Source organism: Schistocerca cancellata, chromosome 1, assembly GCF_023864275.1.
Source record: "Schistocerca cancellata isolate TAMUIC-IGC-003103 chromosome 1, iqSchCanc2.1, whole genome shotgun sequence".
NCBI classification, from domain to species: Eukaryota; Metazoa; Arthropoda; class Insecta; order Orthoptera; family Acrididae; genus Schistocerca; species Schistocerca cancellata.
Window position 1 is genome coordinate 887,924,166 of NC_064626.1, and position 15,959 is coordinate 887,940,124.

Below are 15,959 nucleotides of genomic sequence, written 5' to 3' on the forward strand. Positions count from 1 at the left end.
ATTCATTTTCCTCACTGGGCTTTCATTGCCTGTGGTCGGTTGCAAATGTTTCTTTTTTTTCTAGCTAGGCATTAAAGTCTAAAAGTTTGATTACAATTTGTTGCAGTAAGGTGTCATACACATTCTGTAGTTCACAGAAACTGTCCTCTACAGTGTTACACTCTGGCGTCGGTGATAGCAGTATTTTGTTTCTCATCTCTAGCAATTTCATCCTATCATTGACAACTGCCTCCGTGTCTTAACTGCACCATCACCGCACGAAGAATTACAATTAGAGTGAATCAGGCTCCCTGACTGCCATATATAATTTGCTTAATTCCTACAGGCACTGGTACCTTTCAGAATGCTGTGTCTTCCTGTCAGTTTGTATCAAAAGTAGGGTGTGTTGAATAATTAAGCCCTTTTTCTATCTAACTTCATGTACCGGAGACCTCTAGTACAATTACGCAGTTTAACAGATAAGTACTTCAACAACATGAATTTGTCTCTTCTGCTCCAAATCCCTTAATATAACATGTAACTGTGCACAAGGGAGCCAAAATACAATTGGAACACAGATCTTAAGAACTCTATGCCAGAAAACTACACAGCTGCCAAGGAGGACACCAAACTTGGATTGCCATCCAATTATGGTTTTCATTTAAAATATCATGAAACAATATTTTGAATATGATGTGGAGTGCCTTCCTACTTCAATTTAAGCTATTCTAAAATATTCTAATAACCCCTATGTGCAGAAACCAATTAGACCAGCTTTAACTTCTTTAAATCTCAAAGCAACAATGAGTACCTCAGTGCAGAAGAGAACTGCAATTAACTACACCATTTACTGAAGACCTACTGATTATCAGGAGGCCTAGCCTTCCTCATTCGTTTTGATGAATGGCTAAAAGCACCCCTAGGCAGTACAGAGGAAAAGATTTCAAGGGTTCCATCTCAGTCCCATGGGCAGCTAGGGAAATAAAAGTCCACGTAGACAGAGTCCTGTGTGCCTAGGTAAGCCTTAAACAAATGCAACAGGTTCCCCAGACGTTGCCTGCTAACAACTTTTCCACCTCAACAGACATGCATTTTCTCGGCACACAACACGCCCTGAAATTGAGGTGGCTACTCTACCATCCTTGCAATTTGGATGGTTAAGCCAATATCTCCATTCACTGTGCTTTTCTCCTCAGCAAATATTCAGCTTTTCTGTATTTATTCCTCAAAAGAGTCCTAGAGTCGATTATCTTTTCACTTGTTGGCCTGTATGTCCCAGGTACCATTTTATATCAGCAACCCAATTTAGTCATATATGGCTTCAAACCACTCTCAACAATCTGGACCACGTAATGCATCACTGACATTGACCTCAGCTGGTTTTCAATTGAAGTCCGTATCATGAATTGAAACATCTGAGGAATCTACAGTTGGCACAGACTATTGAGCAGATGTGACAATTAAGATTTATTGTCTTCACAGTTATTGTCAGGACTGAGTTCTTGGCCTCTAGTGACTGGAAGCCCATCTTCGTTAAAACGGCAAAATGGTCCATCGTCCGACAATGGCTCTGGTCACTGAAGTCTCCCCCCACAGAATTCATGTCGATGCATCGTCTTTGGTGATGATCTGCTTCATTTTCATATAAGTCCATACAAAAATTTAATTAAAAACTGTCTTTGCCACATAAAACAATTTATTTGTATTTTAAGAGGTGAGCAGTTCTGACCTATGTGTGATTACTGCAAGATAACTGTTGGAAACAGAGGCACAGAGCAGGAACTGCTATGGGAAGGTGTGAAGATCAACTGAATTGAGCAGATGATCTTCATGACTCCCCAGAGCGATTTTTGCTCCATGCCACAATCTGAAACAGTCACCTTGGAGTAATTGGTTGGAAGTTATCTGACACAGATCGAAACTGGTCACCTTTAAAAACAAAAATCAATTATTTTATGCAGCCAAACATTTTTTTTATTAAAATTTTAATAGTGCTTTTTGACCACTTATTTCCACAAACAATATAGCAAAAAAATGTAAGTCCACATGAGTCTGTCTGGGCTCAAAACAGTTACGATCAAGGAAATTCAAATTTCCTGACTTGTTAATCCTGCGATTTCTTGGAATCCAGGCACGATGGCTTTTGAATGGTCAGAAGAGCTTACAAAAATTCCTTCTTCGCCCATTAGGACCGAGCTTTCCTTGGCCTGGCAATCTGTCTAGGGTGACAACCTTCAGACTGAATTTACAAAGATGAGATAGGTTAGGTTCCCTCTTCAGCCACTTCTCAAACTGGGTTCCACCACCTGACTCTAGCAGCATGCAACGAGCTATTTTTGACAAATAAACGGTTCTCTTGCACAGCAAAATCATTCTGCTGTTGTACGTATGGAACTGTTAGACATTGCCGTATTTCTGCCAGTCTTGTGGAGTACTAGAGTCGAGCCCATGGCTGGAGCTTATATGTACGCTCCACATTAATGTCTGCAGTGGGCATTTTCTGGTCATTATTGCTATACCTCCTCGAGTGTCACTTTCAACAGTTGTTCGTTGTAACATGGGAACCCAAGTCAGTTTAGCTTGAGGCTTTTTTCTTTCTTATTGAAACTAGTCTCATGTTTATGAACTGCAATGGCTTCCATAAACAAATGGTTGTTATGTCTCCTCTACTGCAAAAAATAGTGTGGTTGGTGTCACACAGCAGGTGCTCTACCGTAGCTGGTTTCTCCACCTGTTCCAACCTGCATTACCGTTTATGTTTGGTGATATTGGTATTGATGGATACTCCAGTCATGGCTCATATTAAGAAAGCCTCAAGTTTAACAGATCCTGGCAATTAATGACCATTTTAAGTAACAATGGAAGAGCTACAGCAATAATGACAGAAACAGCTCCCACAGACATTAGTGTGAAGAATACGTATAAGCTCGAAGGATGAGCTTGGCTGCAGTCAACTACCCAGCAATGGAGGATGAATCTTTCAGAATGCCAGCACCTGTGATGGTGAAATATCAGACAAATCACTATACAAATGTCTGGTGAAGATCCCGAGATTAAATCCAATAGACAAGTGAGCAATATTTTCTGGAAACGTTACTAATGATTGTGCACCAATTCCAGTAATTTCTTCCCATTGCCAATATTATGTATGGAAGTTAAGAAAGTACCGGAACTGTATCACAGTTCACAGATAACAGAGCTTCAGATTAAAAAAAGCAGAGAGACTTATTAATTGAAATGGGATTCAGTACTAAATTTACTCTGGATCAAGGGTCATTAAAAATATATGCTAAAAATAAAGTGGAACAATGTAGTATACTGTGAAGAACATAATAATAAAGATGGTTACAGCAGAAAAGGATGTGTTGCAGCATCCACAATTAATTACATGGTAACATATGGAATGACTGAAGCAACAAACTACCATAGAGTATTAAAACAGGAGGAAATTATCACAATGAAATAGCTTTGTGTATTACTTGCCAGCTGAAACTACGGTAACATACATCTTTAACACGCATATGATTTACCTATACATAAAGACTTTCAAGTCGGATGGAGCTTTTAGTACTTACCTAACATTTTTCCTGTCTGGTCAAATGCAATGTCTTGCACACAATCTGTATGCCCTTTCAAAGACTTCTCGTATTCACCTGTCTCGAAGTCCCACACTTTAATGGTTGCATCTTCACTTGCACTCACCATCAGGCTGAAAACAGGATGAAAAACTACCTGCAAAAATAAAAATGTTATCGTTTTAGAGGTCTCTATATTTTGTGGGTGCTTTTGGTACATTTCATGTATGTCTATTCAACATAGTTAACTCTTTGGCACAAGTCCTTAAAATTTGCAAACGTAACAAATTGCATTAAAGTAAGTGTATTCTTGAGAAACGAACACACAACAGATTGCAGTTTATGCAAAAGGAAAATCAGAAACCGTATAGTAAGACCGCAGAACAGGATAGGTTCCGTTTTTCTAATTTCATCCATTCTCTGAAGAAAGAACATGATCCTGATAACCGAAATCAAATTTTGGTATTTACATATATGACAATATAGATAGAAAATTATGCTTTCAAATGAAAGAATGCTTTACAGTGATTAATCATTTGCTCTGTAATATAATTACATAGCACAAGAAACCAAGGATAATATTCACACACACTATGCAGTTAATGTTTTTGGGGAGATAGCACTGATCATCATTAAAGAAAAAAAAAAAGAAAAAAGAAAAAACCTTGCAATATATAATGGCCAACCCCTTCAGGGAACGCAAATACGCCGAACTGAACTGAGTAATGGGATGAACACTGGGCACAAATTAATGTGGTGGTTATCTTCATGTTTATATCGTCAAGGCTTAATGTCAGTGTGTAAAATTTTAGCATGAAACAAACTGACAACAGTAATGAGTCACAATATTTAATTAACAACAAACTAGACATTTTGAAAGTTTTGACTCTTTCCATCAGGTCATTCTAATCTACATTTTGACTACAGCACTTGTATTAGTGTCTTACTGAACAATGTCATTATGGTTATGGTGCAATTAGCTGTGGCTGTGAAAGTATATCCAAAGAAGATGAAGGAAGCAGAAAAAGAAATGTACGTGAAAAATTGTAAAATGAAGGCACATTTTGTACCTGAAGATGCCTACTAAGTCATTAGCATATTTTTAATAACTTTAAAAGAAAATACACAAACACCAATAGGAAAGAAAAGCATTCACAGTTCCAGGTGAAGAGGACACTTCCACCTCCCTCCAAAGAGTAGTAATGAAGAAATGTAAAGCTTTCTGTCTCTAGTTCTGAATTCATTCCTATCCTTTCTATCTTCTTCTTCTTCTTCTTCCCTTTGACTTAATTCATTTTATCAATCTATTGCAAAATGATAAAAGGGTCAATAAAATTGCAACTTCCTTGTTTTCAGGCAAAATAAACATCGTTTTGAAAAGTTTATATTAAGTAACAAGTCTAACAAACTGAATAATAATAATAATAATAATAATGTCTGAGAAAAGAAAGATAATAATAATAATTAATAATAATAATACACTATGTGATCAAAAGTATCCAGACACCTGCCTGAAAATGACTTACAAGTTCGTGGTGCCATCCATCGGCAATGCTGAAATTCAATATGGTGTTGGCCCACTCTTAGCCTTGATGACAGCTTCCACTCTCGCAGGCATATACGTTCAATCAGGTTCTGGAAGGTTTCTTGGGGAACGGCCGCCCATTCTTCACGGAGTGCTACACTAAGGAGAGGTATCGATGTCGGTCAGTGAGGCTTGTCACGATGTTGATGTTCCAAAACATCCAAAGATGTTCTATAGGATTCAGGTCAGGACTCTACAGGCCAGTCCATTATAGAGATATTATTGTCATGTAACCACACCACCACAGGCCGTGTATTATGAACAAGTGCTCGATCGTGTTGAAAGATGCAATCGCCTTCTCCAAATTGCTGTTCAACAGTGGGAAGCCAAAAGGTGCTTAAAACATCAATGTAGGCCTGTGCTGTGATAGTGCCATGCAAAACAACAAGGGGTGCAAGCACCCTCGATGAAAAACACGACCACACCGTAACACCACCACCTCTGAATTTTACTGTCGGCACTACACATGCTGGCAGATGATGTTCACCAGGCATTCGCTACACCCACACCCTGCCATTGGATTGCCATACTGTGTGCAGTGATTCGTCCCTCAATCGTGTTCAATCAATCCGGTGTTCAATCGTCCCATGTTTACGCTCCTTACACCAAGAGAGGCATTGTTTGGCATTTACCGGCATGATGTGTGGCTTATGAGTAGTCGCTCGACCATGAAATCCAAGTTTTCTCACCTCCCGCCTAACTGTCATAGTACTTGCAGTGGGTCCTGATGCAGTTTGGAATTCTGTGTGGTGGTCTGGATAGATGCCTGCCTATTACGCATTATGACCCTGTTCAACTGCCGATGGTCTCTGTCAGTCAACAGATGAGGTCAGCCTATACGTTTTTGAGCTGTACGTGCCCCTTCAAGTTTCCACTTCACTATCACATTGGAGTGTGGAAAACACAAATCACTTGACCACGTTCAAAGTCCGTGCGTTCCGCGGAGCACACCATTCTGCTCTCTAATGATGTGTAATGGCTACTGAAGTCGCTGATATGGAGTACCTGGCAGCATAGGGCACCTAATATAAGAAACTTATGTTTTTGGGGGTGTCCGAATACTGATCACATAGTGTATATTTCTGTTATTCAAACGGATTTAAATTTTCTTACAATAATGGAACATTTCTACTTAATATTTATGAAGTAGAAATGTTCCAAAACTGTCAGTTTTTAATAATGTCTTAGATTTTTGTATTTTTAATCGTATGTACAACAACAATTTTGACAAGAAGGAAATTGTTACCCTTGTGATAGGGCTTCGATGGCCCGTCAGGCAAAATTTTTCAGGTGGCCGTGGAATCCACTCTGTGGGCGATCGTTTCCCCCTCGTAGGAGCTCCTTCAATAAATTCTTTTTCAGCTTCCGACAGTTTTGATTCAAGTTCCATAACCTTTTTCTGTAACCTGATAACTGATGTCCATTTCTTCTCAAGTAGGCCCCCATACTTCCTCTCCACCTCTCCTGGCATGTCCGCTTCTTTCTTGAATGCTTCAAGAGCATCCATATAGCCATTGCTACAGAGGTAGTCTGCAATCGCCTTGTTTCTGAAAAAACAGATAGTAAATACATATGATATAGCAACCATTTTTAGTTACGTAGAAAATATTTTAAAATATCCAAAATACAGAATAAATGTGACAAAAGAACTAATTTTTACAGGTGAGGAGGAAAAAAAAATTATATCCCAGAGAAGTTACAGGTATCTACTCATTATTTGTTATGGGTAGCCTACTTTGATGGTACACCTTTTTGTATTATTAAAATAGTTATCAATATACACATTTTTGAAGTTGATAAGCTAAAATTATATTTTTATTTGACTAATCTGCAGTAAACACTGTACTCAAGGTTTTTTTCATCTCTCATCTCCTCCCTCCCCCTCTTGTGGACACCCATTATACATACCACAAGTTTCTCAAAATCAAAGAAAAATTACACCACATTTGGTACACTGAAATTTAAAATACATTCTTACAACTGCATTTTTTACATGCTATAACTGGACTGCATTGTATAAGGCGTGTCTCTAAAGTTCAGTAAATGGTCTCAGAAGATAAGCGAAAAAGTGTTACACACAAAATACCTTTACTGGCCTTAAAAGTAATCACCACTGGCTACAACACATTTCTGACATACATTGTAAAGTTGCTGGAAACTGATGGACTCACCGGCAAACGAGCGGTTATGCTGAAGAACACGATAGATGGCTACCAACTCTGCAGTGGAAACACTGCAACCATCCAAAAAGGAGCGCTGTTCATTATGCCCAACATGAGCATAAGTAAAGCCAACAAGACTGTCTAAAATTGATCCATCGGTATAGAATATTTCTGAGCCCTGAAACTCACCGAGAGAAGAGAAAAATTGTCGGTGGAAGGCCTCAGGCAGAACTGAGCTCTTTGACCCTTGCAACAAGTCCAGACGAAGCTGTGGTCGAGGTATGGACCCTGGGAGATGAACTAAGTTGTCCCAGAAGAAAGAGAAAGGTGGTAGACGCAAAGCATCGAGTTCAGTAAGAAGCGACCAGCCACAGACAACCAGGTGATTCCCAGTTCTGGGCCGCCATTGTGGGAGATGGATCATTGTATTAGGGAAAAGGAGATGGTAATTTGGATGATGAGGCAAAATATGAATGTTGGTGGTGTAACTTGCAAACAGCAGTTGCCGCTGGAGTAACAATGGAGGAACGCCATGTTCAAGGAGGCTTTTCATTGGACTCATTAGTGTAGCATGATCAGCACCCCAGTCAGTGCGTTCAGGCATCGAATAATAATAAGATGCCGCCAGCACTTGTCCTTAAGCTGATGGAGATGGGGAAGCCAAGTTAAGCAAGCATCTAAGACCAGTCTCAAAAAGCAGTTAGTCTTCACTACATCAAGTGGTTGGTCATGAGGAAAAGTTTTGGATGGGGGTGGACAGTACGAAGATGACAGAAGTGCACAATGGAAGTCATGGCAGCTGAAGAGTGAGGGCCCACAACTGCACCTTCCATATGGCTCTCTGCAGCCAGCATTCAGCCACATCAATAGAAGAGGAGCAGAACGAAATACAAAAATCATCAGCATATAGAAGGGGAGCTACTGAGGACCCTAATGCTAGTGCGAGGCCATCGACAGCAGTTAAACAGAGTAGTACACTCTGGACAGAGCCCTCCAGGACCCTATGTCTTGTTCATGGGGTGCACTGTGGGACGCACTGGCACGAAATCTGAAAGTGCAGAGTGACAAGAAGTTCCGTACAAAAATTGGGGGTGGGCCCTGGAGACCCCACTCACACAGAGTAGTGAGGAGATGGTATCACTAAGTGGTATCTTACCTCTTTGTGAGGTCAAAAGAGACAGGAATAAGGTGTCATCACTGGGGAAAAGGCCGAATGAATGGCAAACTTCAGGTGGACTAAGTTGTTGATGGTGAAATGCCCTTGGCGAAAACTTTCCTGCGACGGAGTCAGAAGGCACTGAGACTAAAGGAGCCAACACAACCATCAGCCAACATAAGTTCAAGCAGCTTGCACAGAGCATTGGTGAGGCTGATAGGACAATAGCTATCCACATCTAGCATGTTCTTACTGGACTTTAGCACTGGAATGATGATACTTTCCCATCACTGAAAAGGGAATTCGCCACCAAGGAGGTGATGCTCGTGATCCGTTGACAGATGTTTAAGCATTTGCGAATGGATGCGGTATGGGCCAGGGGATGTGTCAGGACAGTCGGAAAGGGCACTGAAAAATTCCAATTCACTGAAGGAAGCATTATACGGCTCAGGGTGGCACAGAGCAAACGATAGGTGGTGTCATTCCACACACCGTTTGAGACGACGAAAGGCAGAGTGGTAATCATCTGATGCAGAGGTGTGAGCATAATGCTTTGCGAGACGCTCTGCGATTACATCTGGATCGTCAGATACAGCTCCACATGTAGAAATTCCAGGTACACCTGTACGGGTCTGATAGCCTCAAAGTCGTTCGAGTTTGGTCCAAACCTGGGAAAGAGAGGTTCTCCAATGGTGGGGAAGTAACGTTCCCAACACTTCTGCTTCTGATGTTTGATGAATCGATTGACCTGGGCATAGAACCGTTTGAAGGCAATGAGGTTCTCCTGGGACAGGTGGCGCGTATGACGCCAGAGGGCCCGCCTAAGGTTTCTAATGGCCGCTGGGATTTCCAGCGACCACAAAGGCAGTGACTCCCACCGGGAGCAACCTGAGAAACAAGGAATTGCCAATTCGGCTGCAGCAACAATGGTAGGAGTGATGGTGTGGATCACCTCATCGATGTTGCTGTGCAACCGAGAATCAATAATGGCAGCGGACGTGAAAGCATTCAAGTCAGCTATTCTTTTGATTCTCTCTTCCATTTAAATACCTTGCCTTCACCAATTAGAAAATGTGTGACTTCATGTCCAGGTTCCACAGGCATACTTGTGTGTTTTCCTCAATGCAGAGTTATTTATTTCATTGCTGCAAGACCACATTCCAAATGTATTTTAATTCATTACATGCAATGAACTGACTGCTGCAACTGACAGACTGTTCTGCTCAGCTTACACTTTCTAAGTGAATTCTAGTACAAAGACAATTATTATTTGTGAGCACAGATATCCTATAACTCTAATCTTTAATGGGAACTTGAAACATCTGATGCTGGTTTAGTTTCCAAGGCAGAGGAGGGACGAGGGGGCAGGGGAGCGAGATGGGCGAGGGGGCAGGGGAGCGAGAGGGGCGAGGGGGCAGGGGAGCGAGAGGGGCGAGGGGGCAGGGGAGCGAGAGGGGCGAGGGGGCAGGGGAGCGAGAGGGGCGAGGGGGCAGGGGAGCGAGAGGGGCGAGGGGGCAGGGGAGCGAGAGGGGCGAGGGGGCAGGGGAGCGAGAGGGAGAGAGTGGGAACATTTACGTCACGCTTTTTCAGACTAGATAGCACTTTGCATATAGGGCAGACAATTTGATTTCTCGTTAATGCAGTCACTGCTTTCAATTGAATGACTATCGTCATTGATTTCACTTAAGGGAAAAGAAACACGCAACTTCTTGGTGAGTACTTTTATTAAAAATATATATACAAAAATATTAAAAATGTCACCATTGCTTCATGTGCAGATCCTTTCTTCTGGAGTATCAAACTATTACTTTTATTATATTTGAAGTGATGCACAGGGCATTAGAGAATAAACTATATATAAATTGAACCAATAAAGGACATTGGAACACCACAGACCAGACGTATGCCAAATCACTGAAACAAATAATTTAATTCTTCATAAGCAGATTGTGCGAGTATTTGTGATCCCTGCTTTCTTTCTGAGCGCTAGCCCTTTTCCTAAACCCCGCTAGTCCTTTTCCTTCACCCCTCTTCCTTCCCCTTCAACCTTTTACAAGGAGGAGGAGCCACTGGCTCCTAAAGCTAGCATACTTTTTTTTAAAATATATGTTGGACCTCCTCCTGCCACTTTGTGAGTAGATTTTTTTTATGTATCCAGTCACACTATAAAATATTCAGGATTAACTATGTTTGGACTAAAAATATTTACTTCTGTCATTTGAGATTCTGCTTGATTGCAAGACTTTACACCTCCCTCACTTGAAGAAAAAAGTGAGTACAGTACTCAAACAGCAATGCGCCGCTTTGAGAATAGCCTCAAGTCCATGCATGCCAGTGCAGTTTTGCAAAATGGTTTGGGAACATGTACCATACATCTTTACCATACTGTTTTATTACAACACAAAACCATGCAATGTAATATAATATTTTACACTTCAAGATAGCGGCTTGCTGTGATGAAGTCACTCGCTGGATGCCCACAGTCTGTCTACTGTGAAGATTTGGCAGAAGTAGATGACATTCTGCTTTTGTGGTCAGTTTGGTTGTTTTCATTAGTTGATTCCTTATGCACAGTCTGGGCATACACAGCAAAATTGTTTTTGAACCACTGTTTTGTTCAAATTATCTTCACTTATGAAGTAACATACAAAATGGCTGTCATGTCAAGTTTTCAGCTAACTGCTTATCACCGTGTCCATTGCTAAGTCAATTGATTACAGATGTTGCGGATGTTTTTAACCATACATTTCTTTTCGGTGGCTTAGTTTCTGGGCATAGTACAATAAATCGCCCCGGCACATTTGATATGGAACTATCTCCTGCACTCAAGCAAAGTCAATTGTCTGTATGCAGAGCACCAAATCAAGGATGATCAATCTGTTAATCGAGAGGACCTTCTTAAGTGTTTTTAAGAAAGAATAACTCAATTTTTTTAAGGGACTTGTTACGATCCGCTACCATGATTCCAAATAACATTTGAAAATGGTGTGAAAAACTATCCAAGGTGTTCGGAGATTGACTGTAGAACTGCCATGGGAGAAGATGAATCTCAAAGTGCAGACTGAATTTGAAGTCTGTCATGGTACCCAAGAGCTGTGGATAAAAGGACCACCTTTAATACTTTTACAAAAGCAATGAAGAAAATGTGCTTTGTTACAAATTGTTTTGCTGTTTCTCAAAATATTGGCATTTAAAACTTCCACACTTGCATTCAAACCAATTCCAGGAACATTTGCCAGACTTTGAGTTGGTACGCCTACAACATATGGTTCTGTAAGTATTCGGCAGCTTCTTGAGGTTAGAAATCTTCGTCCATGCATTTTGTTCTTTGCCGTAACACAATAAAAAGAAGTCATTGGGTGATAAACCACATGCACACGAGCAACGAGACATTAATTCCACGTTTTTGTCCGTGCTGTCTGACGTGCTGTGTATTGTTATGAAGACTAATGATGCAAAGTTTTCAGTCATTGTTCTTGAGTTCAACAAATTATTTATCTAACATTTAGTGTTTCTTGTTCGATTTTCTGAAGCAATGGTCACAATATATCCTGTGTAACCAAACACAAAAGCGACCATTTTCTCGGAAGCTTCGCAAATAATTCACGTTTGTAGATTTCGGTTCACCATCCAATACCCATGTTTTCCAGGTCGCACGAATATGTCCCAAGTTTCGTCTCCTCACTGTAGACAGATTTTGCCTTTTTTCGTCAAGTTTTTTAGTGTTTCCTTACGAGAAATGATCTTTAGTCAAACTCTGCAGAATCCGTCGGAAACTGCCCCTTTTCACAGCCAAATGTCTTTGCAAAAATCTAATATACTGCAGTTTTCAATACCCAATACGTCTAAGGGTGCTTCTATCTAGTGGTAAGTCATAGTAAATTCTTTTCAGCCATGTTGTCCACTACACGGAATTGTTGGCGGGAAGCACAAACATGGTGATATTCTTCAGACAAACTGCAAAATCTTTTCCCAAAGGCGCCGATTATCAAAAGTTGAACGAAACGCTTGGAGGCATTTTTGTTGATTTAGGGCTTCACGCAGTGAAAAATCGTCTAACGAAAACCTTCGTGCGAAATGTGTAACTGGGGAAGAATTTAAGTGGACGACCACTCAATATGAGTGCATTGCTGAGACTGGATTGACGGTCTACTACAATATCTTCATGTCAGGTATGCAATCAGTGAATACCACAAAACTTAATCTCAGAATATAAATTGTAAGCTATGCTTAAATCAGTTTCGTAACGGATGCCAAAATAAGCATTTGCAAGCCTAATCCAAAGGCGGAAGGGATGCAGAGTGGGTAAAAAATTTGCAGCTTCTTCGCTGAAAAGGGATACATCAGCACCTTCGCAACAAGAATGTAGTGATGTAATGTCAATGTTGTATGTCCGACTATTCCTGCCTCATGATTTAAGCAAAACACAGAATTTGCCAAAGGCTTGGTCTCTCTAGAGCCTTGTCCCAGAATGGCAGAGTGCACACAGACCTATCAAATACAAAAATTTCATTCCATGAGTCTCTGATCACAACGTCCACATCTACCTTAAAGGCTACATCCTATCTCTCACTATTTCTTTCTTCCGAAATACAGAGGCAACCACACAAGGGCCTGCCTGCCTGCTTACAGTGTGTCCTTGTAAACAATTCAAAGGAACATATTGTGTATCCTTGTTTCAAAGAGTACATGATGCAAAACTGATTTACATTATTTACTTTAATCTGCCCTAGTGAACCTACATATCCAATGCCGCACTAAGAATCTACAAAACTTGTTTTCTTGCATTTACGTAGTCAAAGGAATTAATAATACCTTTACATCTATCTGACTACTCTGTAAAGTACACATAAATGTCTGGCAGACCAGCTTCACACTAACGTCTATTATTCCACTATCTAACATCATGCGGAAAAAACGAATATCCATACCATTTTGTGGGAGCTCTGATTTCCCTTATTTTATTATGATGATCGTTTCTCCCTATATAGGTCGGCGCCAACAAAATATTTTTGCATTCGGGGGAGGAAGTTGGTGACAAAACTTCGTGAAAAGATCCCGCTGCATCGAGAAATGTCTTTGTTTTAGTAATGCCCACATCAAATCCTGTATCATAACCGTGACACCCTCTCCTCTATATCTGGACAATACAAAACGTGCTGTCTTTCTTTGAAGTTCCTCTATGTACTCCGTTAATATTTGGTAAGAACCTCACACCGCACAGTAGTACTGCGAAAGAGACCGGTCAAGCGTAGTGTAGTACAAGGAATCAACGGCAATAGCACAAGTGAATCTTGTCAGACTCGCCTTCTATGCTCAAGTAACTATTATTTGGTAACAAGCAGTTTTGTGGACAATATATACGATTTGAAATATATGCCAAGCTTCCACATACACTGACAGAAAAAAAACCCAACACCAAAAAATAATTACTGCAGAGTAATGAAATTCTGGGAATAAATTTGTCCAGGTTACAGTTAAGTGATAAACATTGGAATATAACAAGTTAATGTATGCGCAAGATAAGCCAATGCCAATGTGAGATTCTGGTACATTAATAACCAGTGTAACCGCCAGAAAGTAAATTGCAAGCATGTGCCATGCGATGTGCTCCACAAGTGCCGGATGTCAGTTTGTGAGATGGGGCTCCGTGCCTGCTCCTGTTGCTCTTGGTCGGTCAATGCATGGACGGTTCATGCTGGTTATGGATGGTGATGGAGTAGTTGTCCAATGGTGTCTCGTATATGCTGGATTGGAGATAGATCTAGTTATCGAGCAGGCTAAGTGACATAATGACACACTGTAGAAATACTGGATTACAACAGCGGTACGTGGGTAAGTGAGAATATGCTGGAAAACACCATCTGGAATACTGTTCATGAATGGCAGCACAACATGTCGAATCACCAGATTGACGTAAAAATTTGCAGTCAGGGTGCGTAAGATAACCACACAAAGTTGTCCTGCTATCTCACCCCAAACAATAACTTGCATGTGTAGGCCGAGTGTGTCCAGCACACATACATGTTGGCTGCAGGCCCTCAACTGGTCTCCTCCTAACCAACACACTGGCATCGAGGCAGAGCCTGCCCTCCAACGAGCTCCCGCTTGACACCACTGAAGTGCAAATGGTGGTGGTTTGGGGTCAGTGGAGTGCATGCTACAGGGCATCTGGCTCGGAGCTGTCCTTGAAGCAATCGATTTGTAACAGTTCGTTGCGTCACTGTGGTGCCAACTGCTGTTCAAATTGCTCCAACAGATGCAATATGATGCGCCACAGTTATACGGCGAACACGATGGTCTTCCCTCTCGGTAGTGCCACGTGGCCATCCGGAGCCCAGTCTTCTTGCGACCGTACCTTCTCATGATCACTGCTGCCAGAAATCTTGTACAGTAACTACACTCCTGCCAAACCGGAGCATTCGGCTTCTCGTAGCCCTATTACATGACCTCGTTCGAACTAAATGAGATGTTGATGTTGACGTCTTTGTCGCCTTAACGACATTCTTGATGAACATGAATTCACCACATCCAATCTCAAAGGTAACTAACGCCCACGACCTTTACAGCGTGTATTTATAGCAAACTTTATTTGCATCCTCATAGTGGCGCTACTAGCGTCACTCTTACTTATGCTAATGGCGCGAAATCTGAATAGACATTTCAGATGTAGAAACAAGCTTACCAATTTTCATTTATGTCGCACAACTGCTTCTCAGTATTGCGATATTTTTTCGCCACTGTGTTAGGAATTTGATTACTTTTAACATTAATAAATTTTAATTTCCTTCTGTTCCTCAATCGAGTGGGACAAGAAGACAATGTCGTCGACGGGTACTGACAATCACGTGTGGAACTGTACTTTCTGGGACAATGGGCAGGCCCTCTATGGACATCCCCTGAGGACATACAATATTGAGAGTAAATACATCTCTACTTGCGCCATCTATTGCAATCAATTACATAACACGTGGAAAGGTGATTGCATGCAATACCTGCCGGTTCAGATTTAAGTTCAAGATGGAGCCTGACGCAACTTTTAGCAGAATATCAACATGAAGCACACGGACGAAACTTGACGTAACAACAGCGCACAACCATGTACCAACACGCAAATTGACTATATATGACCTGACGTTTAAAAGGAAAGGAAAATTGGCGGCCTTTCCTGTCATATAAACATTATTGCATAAAAATAAAATTTTTATCGGCTTACAAAACTCCAAGTACTTTTAGAGAACGCTGGGCCATTAGATGTGGCGCGTCTCGACAAATCGAAGCTGTGCACTCCGAGGGTCGAGGCTGCCCGCGGTGTCGGATCGATAGGCACGCCGCGACGCCTTGACGTCACTCGCCTGGTCGATAAGCGTCCGCCGACTGAAGCTTAAGGTGGCTCGCTAGGCGCTGCTGAACACATCGCTGAAAGCTTGTTCGCAGAAGATATCTCAACGGACATGATAAACATGCCTAACGTTTTTAATAACCGAAAATGATACTACATT

The 15,959-nt window shown here is 41.2% G+C and overlaps 1 protein-coding gene across 1 annotated transcript in view; it reads right to left on the reverse strand.

The window, feature by feature from the left end:
• The window catches only part of LOC126190730 (lissencephaly-1 homolog), a 173,499-nt gene that overhangs the window by 21,547 nt on the left and 135,993 nt on the right, over positions 1-15,959 (reverse strand). Inside the window, exons 3-4 of the mRNA XM_049931221.1 lie at positions 6,386-6,686; positions 3,555-3,711 (exon numbers count right to left, since the gene is read on the reverse strand). Coding sequence (XP_049787178.1) covers positions 3,555-3,711; positions 6,386-6,686 — 458 coding nt within the window. The remainder of the gene's footprint in view (positions 1-3,554; positions 3,712-6,385; positions 6,687-15,959) is intronic.